Source organism: Lagopus muta, chromosome 6 (genome assembly GCF_023343835.1).
Source record: "Lagopus muta isolate bLagMut1 chromosome 6, bLagMut1 primary, whole genome shotgun sequence".
NCBI lineage: Eukaryota > Metazoa > Chordata > Aves > Galliformes > Phasianidae > Lagopus > Lagopus muta.
The window spans coordinates 1,327,981-1,344,435 of record NC_064438.1 but is presented as its reverse complement, the minus strand read 5'-3'; the positions used below and the strand labels follow the sequence as shown (position 1 = coordinate 1,344,435).

General features: G+C 57.4%; 1 protein-coding gene across 8 annotated transcripts; it reads right to left on the bottom strand.

Moving 5' to 3' along the window:
* Positions 1–315: 315 nt before the first annotated feature.
* Positions 316–13,488, bottom strand: PAX6 (paired box 6). Of its 8 annotated transcripts, none has more exons than XM_048948053.1 (13): positions 13,151–13,488; positions 10,526–10,601; positions 10,335–10,389; positions 8,807–8,937; positions 7,921–7,962; positions 7,612–7,827; positions 7,070–7,235; positions 3,751–3,909; positions 2,983–3,065; positions 2,585–2,735; positions 2,349–2,464; positions 1,284–1,434; positions 316–674 (listed from the first exon to the last, which is right to left on the bottom strand). In XM_048948053.1, exons 3-13 carry the CDS (start codon positions 10,342–10,344, stop codon positions 589–591), a joined length of 1,311 nt encoding a protein of 436 aa, XP_048804010.1. In that variant the 5' UTR covers positions 10,345–10,389; positions 10,526–10,601; positions 13,151–13,488; the 3' UTR covers positions 316–588. The 8 variants fall into 8 exon arrangements, with proteins under 8 accessions (XP_048804010.1, XP_048804011.1, XP_048804014.1 ...); XM_048948054.1 differs by having other exon boundaries at positions 2,349–2,446; XM_048948057.1 differs by having other exon boundaries at positions 7,813–7,827.
* Positions 13,489–16,455: the final 2,967 nt, after the last annotated feature.

Sequence of the window (16,455 nt, the reverse complement as noted above, 5' to 3'; positions counted from 1 at the left end):
CTCTCTTAACCCTTGTTTGCACATAGCTTCATCTGTTAACAACCTTTGGAAATACCAACAGATATTTTTCTTACATAAATCTAGTGCGTATTGTTCCAGGTTTAATTATATGCAATGGAATGATACAAACTTGGAACGTCAATCCATAATCTATGAACAGATTGGTAGAAGTATTCGATATATCTTGATAAAACTCTTAAATTCGTGGCAAAGCTTGTTGATCATGGCTTCTTTTTTTTTTTTTCTTTTCTTTTCTTTTTTTTTTCTTAAAACAACTTCATGACCAACACAGATCAAACATCCATCCAGTCTACATTGTTCTTTTTTTTTTTTTCATTATAACATACAAATGCCCATTTACAAATAATACACCAAAATGAATAAAAGTTTGGATACCAAAATGAAGATTTGTTCCAACCGATATAACGCCTTCAGTGTACAAAGGTCCATGTTAGAGTCTTTTCCATGTGTTACAGCGTAGGGCACAGTTGCAGTACAGAAGTACTCTGAGAGCCATTCTTCCTTTAGAAAATACTGCTGAACATCCAACTGTTGTCCATATAGTCATTTACGGAATTAACACATGTTTTACTGTAATCTTGGCCAGTACTGAGACATATCAGGTTCACTGCCAGGAACTTGAACTGGAACTGACACTCCAGGGGAAATGAGACCTGGAAATTGAGTGGGAAAATGGATATTTTAGCTTTTCTATACATAGCACTATTTTTGCTCACCCATTTCAGGTTCGTATGAAGTTTTGTATGCACCAGCCTGCGGGATTGGGCTGGGGGAAGATATGCTTTCAAAGCCTGTGTGCATCTAGCCGAGCTGTTATGTCTAAACTGTTGTGTTTGAGGTAAGTGGCAGAGCCCCAGCTCGATGCTATCCACTGGGAACTCAGCCCGAAATACACCGAGCATTCCTAGTTTTTAAATGTTCCTCTGTTGCTCCCAGTGATGCTGACAACCTTTTACCCTGTCGTGCTTTATTAGCAGAGGTCAGTAATCCCACAGTTACCTTCCTGTTAGATAACAGAGCCCTGGCAAGCAGCATCCTTTGGTGCAGTCATGGCAGTGACGTGCTCAGCCCTGCACACGCTTCACTTTGCAGTGAGCACGGCTGTGCCAATGCCTCACACCCAGTGAGTGCTGCTGTGCTCAGCCACACCAAGGTCTGTGCAAGGCTAGGGCCCCCCCAGAAGCCTCCCACCACCCCGCTATGGGCATGGCCTCAGTAACCCAGCACCTCCCACCCCTTCCCAGCAGGGCCTGCTCGCTCACCTGTGGAAGTGGTGCCAGAGGTGCCCATGGGCTGGCTATTCATGTGTGTCTGCATGTGCGGAGGGGTGTAGGTGTCATAGCTCCGGCCGTTCACCGACGGGCTGGTGGGCAGCATGCAAGAGTAGGAGGAGGTCTGGCTGGGTACTGGGGGCTGCGAGGACAGAGCAGAGTTAGATGTGGGGCAGCCCTGGGGCTCAGAGTCTCGGCATGTCCTCAAGCATTCCCTCCACCCAAAGGTACCGACGGCACAACACGGCCACGGAGACCATCCTCACCCAGAGGTGGCCGTCAGGAGGCTACGGGAGCTGGGGAGGCCCAGTGGGGCCACAGCCCTGCCCAGAGCCCTCTTTGATCCTTTGTCAGCCATGCTGCCCGCCTCCAATATCGTGAAATAAGGGCTTAACCGACGCAATTCCTTTCCCTGAACTTGAGAGACTCTAACTTTATTTGGTTAATTTTGGTTCAGCAATTAGTAACATGGTAATTGCCGCGGCGAAGGAGTCAGGCTCTCTAATCGGCTCGCCCGTCTCCAGCAGTGGTCAATGCTGCGTGCCTCAGACAAAGCTGCACAGCTCCCGTAATTGGCCAGCACCTTCCTAGGCCAACCCCACCATTAAAAAAGGAGGAATTTTGCATCTGAAAGGTCTATAGAAACGGACCCCAAAGGAATAGATTTCTTCCTCACCCAGCTGGTGATCAGCTAATGCTTTCAGGCATGAGGATTGACAGCTCTTGCAATTCTGGCTTAGCTGGCAGAACCACTGATGCTAATCGCACCCTCCCTTCCCTCGCTCAGGTGTCCCTCACGCGCGTCCCTCCCGCAGCGGAGCGCTCCGACAGCACGCGGCCCCGCTGCCGTGCCTTAACCTCAGGGCGGGCGTTCTTGTCTGAAATGGGGCTCCTCACACCAGACCTCGTGATTGTAAGGTTGGAAGAGACCATTAAGACCATCTAGTCCAACCCTCGAGCCATCCAACCGCCAACCGTTTTGAGGACCTTTCTCTCCTGAAATCCCAGCAAAGCGCTCATCCGAGCGCGATGCCCTCTCCGCGGCGCTGTGCTTACTTGCATAGGCAGGTTGTTGGCCATGGTGAAGCTGGGCATGGGTGGCAATGCGCTGTACGTGTTTGTGAGCGCCGTGTCTGTCCTGCCCAACATGGAACCTGATGTGAAAGAGGAAACTATAATAGAATAGACAGATAGATGGAGACATTAGTTTAACCACGATCGCGCTCGGCGGCACAGTCCCATGGTCTCGGTGTCCCGAGGATGGCTTCACGCGGGCGGGTTGGCTGCATTACCGGGGGTGGTCGGCTGTGGGATCGGCTGGTAAACGCTTGTGCTGAAACTACTGCTGATGGGGATGTGGCTGGGAGTGTTGCTGGCTTGTCTCCGCTGGTTCCGCAGCTTCTCCTCCCTTCTCCACTTGGCCCTTCTGTTAGAAAACCACACCTGGAAGCACAGCGTTTGAGGCGTGAGTGGCCTGGTGGGGCAAGGGCACGTGGCTCCCCGGGTCACCCAGGGCCAGCACAGAGCTGCCCCACAGCACAGCAAAGCCAAGCCCATCTGCTGCTACTTCCTGATGGAGGAGATGGGCGAACACCCGGCGTTACACTCGGCTTCAAGAAGCCACTCATAACAAATTACAGTGGTTAAAGGAAGAATGATAACGGCGGAAAGTTACGTGGCAGCTCCATACCTGTATCCTTGCTTCAGGCAAATCTATTTTAGCAGCTAGTCGCTCTCTCGCAAACACATCGGGATAGTGGGTTCTCTCAAACTCTGCAAGGAGAAGTATTGCCATGTGAGTTGTAGAGAACGAATGTGGCTGATGGTCAGGTCCCAGCCTTGTGGCACAGCCGCACCCTCAGTGCCTGCAAGTCAGTACTGTGAGACAGCACAGAGCTCTCTGCATAAATGTGTGCTGGGAAGGACCCCAGGCTGTCAGGCATGGTGGGGTTGGGGCTGGGCATGATCTTCTTACCCCTGTGAGGAGCTCCCATGTCACCCTGACCCCATGACCAAGAAGCTGAGTGGCACGTGGCTGAATGACGACAGGAAATCTGGGCAGAGAGCCGGCCACGGCTGGGGAAAAGGGCACCGGCTGCCAGCCCTGGGCAGCAGCAGAACTGGGGATGGGGAGCAAGCATGGTGCTGGCACCCAGCACCCTGTCCTGCCAGCATCCAGCACCCTGACATGCTGCTACCCAGTACCCTGCCCCATCACCACCCAGAAGGAGGAGGTCAGCCTGGGGTGCAGCACTGCACTGAGCCCCGCGCTGCCCTTTCTGTTCTCCGCAGCCATCGATGGGGGTCAGAATGAAATGGCATGGAAGGAGCCAGGGGCCTCAGAGCTGTCTGTATCTCTATAAGGCATGTGAATGCCAGGAATCTGCTCAGCTCCTAACGCAGCCAGGGTGTCTCTTGCCTTTCTCTCCTACTGCTGCAGCAGCAAAATGTCGCTCACCTTTCTCAAGGGCTTCGATTTGCTCTTGGGTAAAGGATGTCCTATTTCTCTGCAGCTTCCTTTTCAGCTGAAGTCTCATCTGGGCCTCGTCGGAATCTTCCCCATTGGAGCTGATGGAGTTGGTGTTCTCCCCTCCTCCCTCCTGCTGCGGGCAGCCGTCTGCGGGAAGGAGAGCGCGGAGGTGAGACGGCGACACCGGGAGGAGCTCTAGCAGAGCAGGGGCTGAGCAGCTGACCCCCCTCCTAAAACAATCTGGGGTACGGCAGTGGTGTGGCCCTGATGACACCACTAACACAGGGATGCTGCATCTCCCCGCGCTCCCGTAAGCGTTCCGAACGGAGAATTACAACCGCCCTCTCTATATTCCATGTTATTTTTCCTCCGGGATAAAACCTGCCTAAAAGCCCTCTCCACTGGTAGGGACTCGATATCCGGTCGCTGCCAAAGCACCGGGGCGGCCCCCTCTGCCCGCCCGACGCGTTTACCTATTGCTGTATTTAAAAGAGCGATGTTCGGTATTTCGGATTATCTATAATCAGTAATTCCCATCTAATCAATTAGATGTTGATAGGTTTGCAGAAAATGCTATTAAGGAACCAAACCAAGCTTGTAATCTTTTTTAAAAAATATTTATCCCGTTTTTATTTGAATTCTGCACAGTCAATTTCATTTTAAAGGTTGTGAATTTAGAAGTGCCTGCATTGTTCTGCAGTTTTATTCAACTATTGTATGAGTGTGCATCGCCTTGACACCTATTACTGAGCACAGCTGTAATTATATCATCACCAAGAACAGGCTATAATTGCCGAAAATGGAATTTTATATTTAGATAAAAGGACCGTCCATTCTTTGTAAACGCGGCGCACTAGAGAAAAGTAAGATTTCTTTGAAAATTTTAACATGTAATTTTCAAAGGAACGGCAGCGAGGAGCTCGCGGCCGAGCGGAGCGCAGCTGAGCGCCTGGCACGGCTCTCCCCGGGCGCTCCCGGCGCGGGGCGGCCCCGCAAGGCTGCGGGCAGCGCGGCCACAGACCCGGTCCCTGTGCCGGCCCCGCTCCGAGCGGCGCTCCGCGGCGTCCAAGGGGAAGCGGAGAAGGGGCGCGGGGGCCGCCGAATGCTAATCGTTCCAGCCGCAAAGTTACGGCACGAACGCGTCGCGACGCTCCCGCGACACCCTTGAAATATTGTGGGAAATCGACTTTCAAGCAATATCATTTCTAATCGGCTCACAATGGCCCCGGCCTTCAAAGCGCGGGGGGAATTGTGCCGGGATCTGGTGGGACCCTTTCAACCACTTTGAAATGTTTTAAAACCCGCACTTTCTCCCCCATTTAAACACGGGGATTCAACCGCAGCGGCCACCATATGGGCGGCCGCAGCCCCATTGAGGCGGCCGCCGGCGGGTGAATAGCCGGGGGCTGCCTTTCAGGGCACACAAAGCCGCCCCGCCCGGGCCGCGCCGTCGCGGCGGGGCCGCCGCCCTGCCAAGCGCTGGTGGCAGCGCCGGGGGCCGCCCGCCCGGCCCGGGGGCGGCAGCCTCACCTCCGCCACCGCCCTCATCCATCACTGTCCGCCCCGCGCCCCGCGCCCCGCTACCCGAGCGCTGCTGCCCCCGGGCCGGGCCGGGCGGCCGCTGGGTCCCACCGCGGCTCTCGGGCCGCCCGCACACCCGCGCGGACAATTAAGACGTCTCCTCTCTCCGGGAGCCCCTCCGCTGCCTTTTTTTGTTGTTGTTGTTGTTTTTTTTAAGAAGGCCCTAAAAGGAGCGATCTCAATAATAGGGCTGTTCCACCTTCCAGACCTAATCCGTAAGAAAGGGAGTGAATGTCCGTCCCTATTATCCTATGGCCAGACCATCTGACGCTGGGCATAGGATTTGTTTCCTGGAAAAAAAAAAAAAAAAAAAAAAAAGGGTGGAAAAAAAAAAAAAAGACGCTGGGAAATAAAATCATTCCTGGGTTTCTCAGTGCCGTACTCAGCGAGGCGGAAAACGAGCAAAAAAAGATAGCGAACCAATTGCGGCACCGCTCAGCCACAGAGCCGGGATCAAAACATTGTAGCATCTGTTGAAAGAGAAAGTGTCTAAATCCTATAGAAGGCTTTAGACTTAGAAGAGAGGGAGGGAAAAAAAAAGATAAGAAACAGCGTCGCGGTGATCCCTAAACCCGCTAAATCGCTGGAGAGTTTCTCCCGGATAGAGATGTCTCTTTTTTGTTCTGTCAGCCCCCGCGTATCCATTATTTTATTCACCGCCGCATGGCGTTTATCAGATTGAGACCATATTTGTGCCCCTCTGAGACCTAACCTCGCCTTATGCTTTTTGAGTAATGGACTCTTAAAATCCAGTAACATTCCCCTGCAAGGGAAAAACGCTGGAGGCGGCATGAATATTCCAGCGCGCAGCCGTCCCGCTCGCTTCGGCTCCGCTCGCTTCCCCGTTCCCCGCTCCATTCTGGGCTCCCCAGATCCGCACCGGGGGTCCCCCTGAGCCCCCTCCAGCTCTGCAAGGCCCCTCCCGCAGGGGCTCGGGGATCCGCACCGCTCCGCCGGGCGCTGCGGGGCCGGGGCAGCCCGCAGGTAGCGGTGCGGAGGGCGCTGGCTGGGCTGCGAGGGGGCATCGGGGCGCAGAGGGGAAAGTGGGCTAAAAAAGCGGGGGACGGGGGGAGCGAGGGCCGCGCTCTATCTTTCTGGTGTCCTTCATAGATTGTTTTCTTCTCTTAAAACTGACATGTCTAATTGGCAAGCGGTGCCATATCGTGTCCAGAGGTCTCCTGTGGAACATTTCTACAGCTGTCTCCTTCAACTAGACGCTTATTCATGTCGCCTTAATGAGAAACAAAACGATCTCTAATGAGCAATTACATAGCGACAGAATTGTTCCCATAACAAATTCTTGCGTGCGACAGAAACATCCTTTGTACCAGATATTCTGCACACTGTTACCGATTTTTTTTTCCTCGCGGGGCAAAAACAAAAAGCAGGTTGTTGTGTGCGGGCACCTCCTCGAGGGGAGCGGCCGCGGCCGGAGAGCCGCGCTCAGACACGGCCATTAACCATCCCGAGTGGGCAACGCGGCATCCCATTATCCTTCATATTATCCCCTTGTCATTCCTACGACCGATACCTATTAATCTTCAGGATAAACACTTTCCTATATTTACGAAGTTGTTCCCATCGAGGAGGGACCGCTGCCCGCCCTTTGCAGGGAGCTGATCCCGGAGCGGGGGCACCCGCGTCTGGGCACCGCCTCCGGGGGCCACATCTGGGCACCACATCTGGGCACAGCTGGGCACAGCCGCCCGACCCGCACGGCACTCACCTTGTGCGGGCTGTCCGGGTACCGAGGTGCCGGGATACCAGCCGGGCCGGGTGCCCCATGTCCCCGTCTGCCCGTTCAGCATCCTTAGCTTGTCGTACATCCCGTCGGCACCCATCTGTTGCTTTTCGCTAGCCAGGTTGCGGAGGACTCTGTTTATCGACGACACCTGCAAGGCAAAGGACAGAAGGCAATGGTAGGGCGGTAGCGCTGCCCCCGAGCCGCCCGCAGCCCCGCGCCCACCGACGCCCGGCCCCGGCCCCGAGCCCGGCGCTGCACCACCGGAGCGACGCTGCGGCTGATGCTCGCGGTGCGGGCGCTGGGGATGGCCGCGTTGTTTGTCGCTTTACCCCCCCCTCCTGCCCCCCCCCCCTCGCCGCTTAAAGGCATTTGTCAGATTCTGTATGAAAAAAAATGCGCCTGACCCTGCCACATGCAAATGATGCGAACCTGCTCTCCGCTCACTGATAGCACAACAAAGGAGGCAGAGGCTACAGCTACCCAGCACCACACAGCACACAGCGCGGTTTCTCTCGTGGACTTACACTGGGTATGTTATCGTTGGTACAGACCCCCTCCGAGAGTAATCTGTCTCGAATCTCCCACGCAAAGATGGAGGGGCACTCTCGTTTATACTGCGCTATTTTGCTTACAACTTCGGGAGTCGCTACTCTCGGCTTACTACCTCCGATCGCCCTGGGCCTGATGGAGCCAGTTTCGTAATACCTGCCCAAAATTTTACTCACACATCCATTCGACACCTGGATAGGGAAGCGGACAGAAAACCACATTATTAATAATCTCAAGACAAAAATCAAATTGTTTAAGTATGCATTAAACAATGACAAGCTTACGTTTTGATTGTCCAGCACTTGGACTTTTGCATCTGCATGGGTCTATAACACAAAAATATACCTTAAATGGTATGAGAACTTACTGAAAGAGGCTTTTTTTTTTCTTAAAAAAAAAAAAAAATTACATTCGTGGCCCTACCCTCCACAAAAGTGCTACTTTAAAAACGTTTGGAAGGAAAATACATAGATATATAGATATGTATATATTAAAAATCGGCTCCATAAGGAAACCTTCCGGCTCTACAGCTGAGACCTGCCCTAATGCCGGAGCTCAGCACTGCGGTGTCACCGCACGGACGGGGCCGGGCGCTGCGCCCCGGGGCCGCTCGAGTGCGGCCAGGGCTCCCGGGAGGGGTGCGATGGAGCCCTTTGCTTCCTTAGTATTATATCGGGGTTTGTCGGTTTGGGTTTGGTTTTATTTCCTCCGAAAAAAAAGAAAAAAAAAAAAAAAAAAGGAAAAGGAAAAATAAGAGTAAGCCACTAAGCCACGCCAAATGCATACGGATCTTACAAAATCATAGTAAATAAATACAGGGGGAAGGGGGAGGAGGGAAGCTGCAATGACGCCGAGCGGTGCGTTCGTTTTGTTACAGCGAGCTCGCCGTAACAGGAGTGCAGGTTACCACCGGGTGGGATAAAGGAGGGGAGGGGGGGGGGGAAAGTAAAAAGAAAAAAAAAAAGAAAGAAAAGAAAAAAAGAAAAAAAAGAGATTTTCCAAAGGTATATATAAATATCTATACGCTGCGAGAGGTCCGGCCGCACACAGCAACGATCAGCAGATTTATGAGGCTGGAACGTGGGTGGGAGCGGGGTCGGCCCCGGGCGCCCGTGGGGCAGCGGGCAGCGGGCAGAGGGCCGGGAAGAGCGGGCGCGCCGCCGCCTTCACCTGCAGGATTCGGGAGATGTCGCACGGCCGCGCGCCGCTGTGCGCGAGTTCCACGATCTTCTGCCGCGTGGAGTCGGGCAGCGGCCTCCCGTTGACGAACACCCCGCCGAGCTGGTTCACGCCGCTGTGACCTGCGGGAAGCACAGCGCCCTGGTACCGCCGGCCCGCACCGCCCGCCCCGCGCACCGCCCGTCTCTAAGCCCGCAACCCCCAGAGCAGCCCAACGCCGGGGCTGCGCTGCGCACCGCTGGGGTCGGCTCCTCGGATCGCTTTCTCTCTCTCTCCCTCTCTCTCTCTTTTTTTTTTTTTCTTTCTTTGCCGTCCCCGAAAATGTAAAAAAATGAAATAAAATCCTCCCCGCGTCCCCGCGTCCTCCCCGCATCCCTGCAGCGTCCCCGCCGCATCCCCGCGCGGCGCGGCTCGGCCCGCCGGAGCTGCTCGGAGGCGGCCGACCTGGGGCTGCGGCGGGGGGAAGGATCCCTGGAGAAGCGCCGCTCCGCGCTCGCTGCGCTCTCCTCTCGTCGGAGCCTCCTGATAAATGGGCTGCGAGAGCCCCGGCTCCTTAGCAATAAATAAGCTCCAAATATAGAAGAGGGGGAAAATATGATGAGCCTCTGTGACATTTGTCTTTAAAATAAAACTAGCTGCACGTCAAGTTTGAGCTTAATTTCTGGAAATAGGCGGAAGTCGCCCCGGATCATGCATGGAAGGCTAATTGAAAAGATCAGTTGGAGCACTTGTGGCAGGCGTGTCACTTTATGACAGTCCTCTGCTTTTGAAAATTGCATCGTCACGACAAATAGTAGCATGATAAAACGACCCTTTCCGTCCGCATTTGGATATCACTCAGACGAGATTGAACTCCGCTCGCTTTCCCTCCGAGGGCGGCCGCGCTCGGAGGCAGCCGGGGGCTGTGCAGGACACGGCCGAGGGGCCGCGCTCCCCGCGCAATGGATGCGAAGTGACACCCGGGCGGGAGGCACCGCGCCGCCGCCCCCCGACCCGACCCGACGCCGGCGCGCAGCGGCCGCGGGGAGCGGCGCCTCCTCCTCCTCCTCCGCGCGCGCCCCGTCGGGCGGGGGGGGGTCGGGGACGCGGTTTGAGGGTGCGCTCCGCGGCGCTTCGCGGAAGAGGTTAAGCCTTAATCACGCGGTAATTTCCCTGGAGAGCCGCGCGGCTCTCGCCCAGTGGCGATGATTATGCGCCTCGTGTTGTACGGCCAGCCGTCTAATGGGAAAGCATATGGTGTCAATTTGGACGCCCGGCACCATATACACCCAGGAGTTATTAACACAAAGCCTGGAGAGCCCGCCGCGACCTTTAAACAAAATAAAGGCTTCACCCGAATGATATCTGTTCCGCCGTCCCGATCGGAGACGCCGCCGGCCCCGGGCGCGGTGGGGACGCCCGACCTCGCGCCGCCGCCGCCGCGATTTTCCGAGGTCGCGCACCCCGCCGCGCCGCCGCCCGTCCGCCCCTCGCCCGTGCGCGGGCGCGCACACGCCGCGCAGGGCCGCGCGGCACTTACTGTTCTGCATGGTGGGCCGGGGCAGCGGGGTCCCGCGGGGCTCGCCTGGAGCGGTCTGCGGCAACGAAACGCGCGTTAGTCGGGGGCAGCGCGCACTCGCGGGATATCCCCGGCCGGGGCGAGGGCTGGGGGGCAGAGGGCCTCGGGGCGAGTCGCGCGTCGGGGGGAGGCGTCGGGGAGCGGCCACTTGCCTGGAAGCCGGGCGCGCTGTCCTCTCCTGCAGCGTGGGGGCTCGCACATCTGCGTGCCTCTACTCCCGGCGGCCCTCTAGGACAAAGCAGACGGAGCGCGTTAGCCGAGCGCGGCACCGCTCCCCGTTCGCCTCCTTCCCTCCGACCCTTCCCCTCTCCCCGCAACTTTTTCTCCGCGCCTCGCGGTTAACTTCTTTTTTCCTCTTTAGATCTTCCCCCTTCGCACTGTACTGTGACACACGCTGTCTACCTCGCCTCACTGCCTTAAAAAGTACGAACAGGAGGGGGTGAGAGCCGCCGAACAAAGCCTACAGAAAGCGAACAATGGCCTCCATTCTGCTCCGCTACCCCAACCCCGGGCGCAGGAGCTCCTTCCCGGCCGCGCAGCCCCGGCGCAGCGCGCACAAAGCGCGGCCGAACGCGCCCCGCGGCCCCGCACGGTCCGGCCCGAGAGCCTCTCCTCTTCATTTCTTTCTCTCTTTATCTTTTCTCTCTCTCTTTTTTTTTCCCTCCCTTCTCCCTGTTTCTTTCGGTTTTATTTTATTTTATTTTATTTTATTTTGCGTGTGGTTTTGTTGTTGTTATTTCCTCCCTCTCCTTCCCCCTCCCTTTATCTGCACCCCCAACACTTATTTATTTATTTTTTTACGCTTCCCCCCCCTCCCGTCCTTCCCCCCGCGTATTTATTTATCCGAACGCGGCGCGGGGGAGAATGGAGCAGTGATTTCTTCTCGTTATAAATATCGGCGGTAATTGTGTTACTGGTGCGCGTTGTTCGGGGCTGTAAAAAGATACAACAGCGCAGTGGGGAGCTCAATTGGGGAGGGACAATTACAATAAAGAGCCCATTCACGGGGGTAGCTAAAAAAAAAAAAAAAAAAAAAAAAAAAAAAAAAAAAAAAAAAAGAGAGAAAAGAAAAAAAAGAGAGCTAAAATAATGAAATAGTCGCAGCCTTCGTTTTCTCTCTCCGTTTTTTTTGTTTTGTTTTGTTTTGCTTTTTTTTTTTTTTTTTTTTTTTTTTCTAAGCCTACTCATTGCTGTTCTATTGCACCTATAATAAATATCAATTTTTGCTCTTCCCGCGTACGACGGGATTCGCTCAGGACGAGCCACGCTGCGATTTATGGAGCGGCTTTTAGGAACCTGAAATCCACAAGAAGCAGCCCCGAACGAGCGCTCCTCGCAGCGTGCGGACGTTCCCCGGTAAATATTTACCGCGCCGCCGGCACCCGCAGCCGGCGCTGGGGAAGAAGGGCAGAAAACAGCCGCCCGGCCCCGGAGGTGCCCCCAGAGCGGCCGCAGCCCGAGCGCGGACGGGGCACTGCGCACAGCTCAGCCCCGCGGCAGCGCCCGGACGTGGGAGCCCCGCGGCGGTGCGGGGCGGTGCGGGGCGGAGCGGTGCGGGCCCCAACCCCGCAGGCCGGGCCCCGTTCGCCGCTCGGGCTTCAGGCCCAGATCCGGTGACGTTCCGGAATATTTTCTCCCCTTCTCCCTCTTCAGAAACGCAACGAGGGGTGAGGTTGACAAACTTTCCCTTTCTCGGGGTGAAGGAGTAAAAGCTCAAAACGAATCGCCGTGTGATGGGGCGCCGGGAAAGGTCAGCGGCTGTAAACATTTATGGGCGAAGGCCCTTTGATTATTTTATGTCCCCGGGACGGGGCCGCCGCCGCTCTCTGGCCCCGTGCAGCACCTGCCCGTGCGGGCGGCCCACGAAACTTTGTCCCAACTTTCCCAAAGTGACCGCGGTGTGACACAACTTTCCCAAAGTGACCGCGGTGTGACACCTCCGGGCGGCTGAGAGCCAAACACACGTTTTCCGATGGCACTTTACGAGGGGAAAAGAACCCGAGGGAAAAAGAACCAACTTTGCTGCTTGCGCGGACAAGTTTGCAACTTCTTTACGAAATAATGACAAAAAGAAAAAGAAAGGGGAGAAAAAAAGAAGAAGAAAAAGGGGGGGAAAAAAAAAAAAAGAGAGAGAGAGAGAGAGAGAAAAAAAAAAAAAGCAAAAGGGTTTGGAGCAGAGGGGACTCCCAGGCCCGGCATCGAGGGGGATCACGAGCAGAACCGGAGCAGGTTCCGCAAGGCACAGCAGCAGTCGGAGCTGCGCAGAGCTGGGCCCGGGGAGGCTCGGGGAGAGCCCGGGGTGGCGAGAAGAGTTAGCGGCCCTTCGGCCACGCTCAGCCCCGCTCGGGCCCGGCCGCCTCGGCCTACGCGGTGCCTCTCCCCGTCCTCTTTCTCCCCCGAACCCCGAGCCCCCGAGCGGTCCTCACGCGGCCGAGCCCCTGCCTCAGCGGCATCCCGGCTCCGGCCGAGCCCCGCGGCACAAAGCGGCCCCCCGGGCACCGCCGCTGCCCGCCCGCCCTCTCCATCTCGCCCGGAGTTGCACAGGGCCCGCACGGCCCAGCACGGCCCGGCGGTGCCACGGAACGCGATGCCGTTGGCCGCAACATCCCAATGCCGCTCGTCCAGAGGGCACCGCGCAAGAGCAGAAAGTTTGCGAGCTGCGGGCCGGAAAGTTCGCCGGGAGCTCCGCGGAATGCAAATGTGATGGAGAGGGGGAGCGGGGGGAGCGGAGCCCCGCGCCGGGCTGCGGAGCGGTGCGGGGAGCGGCGCGGACTCACCTCGCAGAGGCATATCCTGTCCGCGGCACCGCTGCTGTCAGCAGGACGGGGCGCACCGCCGGGCACTGACGTGCTCCCAAAGAGTTGCCCGCAAAATAGTTTGTCTCCACTGAGGCTGCGGCGGCGGTGCGATGCCGAGGTCCTGGGAAGGAGACAGAGATTGACACCGCGGTGGCTGTCAGCGCGGAGCGGGCGCGGTGTGCGGCGGAGCGGGGCCGGAGCACACCTCTCTGATTGGCGGCCCCGCGCTAATGGATGCGGCCGCTCCTGCCTCGCCTCCACCGCTCTTCACTGGCCCATTAGCACAGCCTGACCTCTGTCATCATCTTCCAGCAAAACACTTCCTCCCTGCGCCTTAACCAGAGCGGGAAATGAGGCCGGGCCGGGGCTCGCTTTTCAAACCCACTAATCACTCCGCACATGCAAATGCTCCGTTCGCTCCCACACAAAATATTGCTTTATGCAAAGCGACGCCATCGCCTCCCCGCCGCCGATTGGCCGCCCCGCGCCCGGCACGGCTCAATTGGCGCAGCCGTTTGCATATGAATGCGATGGGCCCGGCTCCCGGCCCCGGCTCCGCACCCGCGGCCCGGCCCCGCCGCCCCCCGCGATGCGATGCGATGCGCAGAGCGGAGCGGTGCTGCGCGGCGCGGCGGAGGGAGCAGCGCGTTCCCAGGTGGGGCCTGGCCGGGGGCGGGGGGCAGAGACTGCCGGGGGGAGATGGGGCACACCGCGGGGGGGCGGGCAGGCGGGCGGGCGTCGCGCGGAACGGGGCACCGAGCTCCCCCGGCCCGGCCGCACTCAGCGCGTGGAGAGCTCTCGAGAGGGCCTGGAGGACCCTTCGCTCAGCTCCCCACGTGCCGAAGGGCTGCGGGGAGCCCCGCCCCGGCCGCGCCCCGCAGGTGTAGAGCCCCGCTGGTGCGGGGACGGAGGGTGCGGGCGCGGGGAGTCCCCGATGCGGGGCGGAACGGCGGTGGGAAGGAGGAGAGGGGCTGGGGATTCCGGGAGGCACCGGGCGGAGGGAGGGAGGGACGGACGCGCGGAGCATGAAATGAAGTCGTAGCCGCATACACTTGACTTCTCTTGACATGTGAAAAGTGCTAAAAGTCAAAGCTCATCAATAAAGTATCTCGAAACTGAATAAGAGCGCTGACAACCATTGCATTCTTAAATAAAGTACAATGAGGAGACAAACGACTCTGCCAAGGAGTTTGCATGTGAGTGAAAGGGCGCTCAATGGGAGCGGGATAATGGGCCGCGGCCGCAGGCACTGCCCGCCCCGCGCCGCCGGAGCTGCCTGGGAGCGGGAGGGGGCAGAGGGGGGGACCAGACCGCAGAGCCCCGCATCGCTTTGCGGAGCGAGAGAACCACCGCAAAGTGACCACGGGTGCCGCCCCCCATCCGGGGGAACACCCAGCCCCGGTGGGGGTTTGGGAACGGAGATGGGCTCTGCCCCGGGGTGAAGTCAGCCGTGTCCGTGGGCCTCGCTTTTGTCACTTCGCTTTCTTTCTCTTTTTTTCTTTTTTCTTTTTTCTTTTTTTTTTTTTTTTTTTTTTCTTTCTTTTTTTTTTTTCTTTCTTTTTTTTTTTTTTTTTTCCCGGATTGTTTCTTCCTGCTGCACTCTCCACCAACAGAGCAAGTTTGGGGTTTTCTCTCACTTCTTCACTCCCGTCCGCAGAGTTAAAGGGAGAAGAAAGGCGCGCAGTTCCGCGGAGCTCTCCCCACGCCCGTCCCGGGGCCGTGCTGCTGTCCCCTCCATGCTGAGCCCTTTGTGTCCCCTCCGCCCCCAAAAAACTTTCACCGCTCCCCCCCCTTCACGCCAAAGAGGGGAGGGAGGAAGGAGGGGGAACGCCGCTGACGTCACGGCGGTGCGCGTCGGGGGGCGAAGAAAGCCGAAAGTTGAAGGGAAGAAAGCGGCGGTGCGGGGCAGAGTGCGGGGCCCTGTCCGTGTCCGCCCCGCGCTGCCACCCGGCCCGGCCCGGCCCGTCGCAGCTCCGCCGCCATTTTCCTTCGGTCCGAGGCCGTGGCAGCCCCGCAACGGGACCCCCCTGCACCGGGAGGAGCCGCCCCCGGGGCCGGGACGCGGTGCCCTCGGGCGGGGCTGCAGGCGGGGAGGGGGAGCGCCGTGCCCGGAGCCCTCCGCACTAAACGCCCGCTTGCTCCTGTCACGATTTTTCTTTGACTTTCTCTCGCACCCAGCAGCCTTCTCCCCGTTGCCAGTCCTGCCGAGAAGGTGAAGCCTTCCGGCACAGCTCTGCTTGCGGCTGCCTGCCTTTTTTCCTTCCTCCTCTCCCCTCTCCCCTGTTCCATCGGAGTCTCCGGCCCCTGCAGCCCCGCACTCGGCCGTGCCTCCACTCTCCCCTTTTGCTTTTTGAACACCATTCAAACAAAAAGAAAAGAAGAGGGAAAAAAAAAATAGCATTAAAAAAAAAAAAAAAAGATTTTAGGAGTATATATATATATATATATATATTATATATATACACACACATATATATAAAGATAAGCAACCACTATATGTGGTCAGATTTTTTTTTTTTTTGTCTGTGTTTTCTTCTCTCTCTCTCTCTCTCTTTTTTTTTTTTTTAATTGCTGCCCCTAATTAATGTAACGTCCCTCTCTCCAAGCTTCTTTCCCCTCCGAGCGCTCTCTCTGTGCCGCACAGTGGTCCCCTCTCACTGTACTCCATCGGGCGCTGAGCACAGCTCTACACACCCCGTATCGTCTCCTCGGATTAATGTCCGGGCTGCGAAGTACCTTTTTTAATACCCAGAAAAATGCTTAAAGTCCCCTTGTCCAGTCCAGTCTGAGAGCGAAGAGATACACCAGCCCTGACGGCTCCGACTACGCTGCGTTTGCCTCCGGGACACCGCGTGCCTGTTCGGATCTGTGCTGACAGCGGGTGAGACCCGCAGCGCGCAGAGTTACACGGGGCTCTCCGAGCCGGTAACCAAACTTTGAGGCCGCTCCGTTCGGAAGGAGCACCGCACCGGAGGGATAAGGCCGAGCGGAGAGGCTCTTTAAATGCCGTTGTCTGGGGCGAGCAGCAGCTGAGCTCCGCTCGCCAGCGCGACGCGGGTTTGATTACAGAGCGAGAGAGGGGAGGCTTAGGATCCCACACCTCGGGACCCACAGAGCCCTTCCCCAATGCACTTCCAACGGCCGAGCGGTCCGGGGCCGCCCGTTAGCTTCACACACCGCCCCGCACCGCACCGCACCGGGCCGCTCTGTCCAGCGTACGACACCGGCCGCGGCGGCTCCTCCAGCCCGGCCCTCAGCGCGCAGCGCTCGGAACCAAGTTGAAC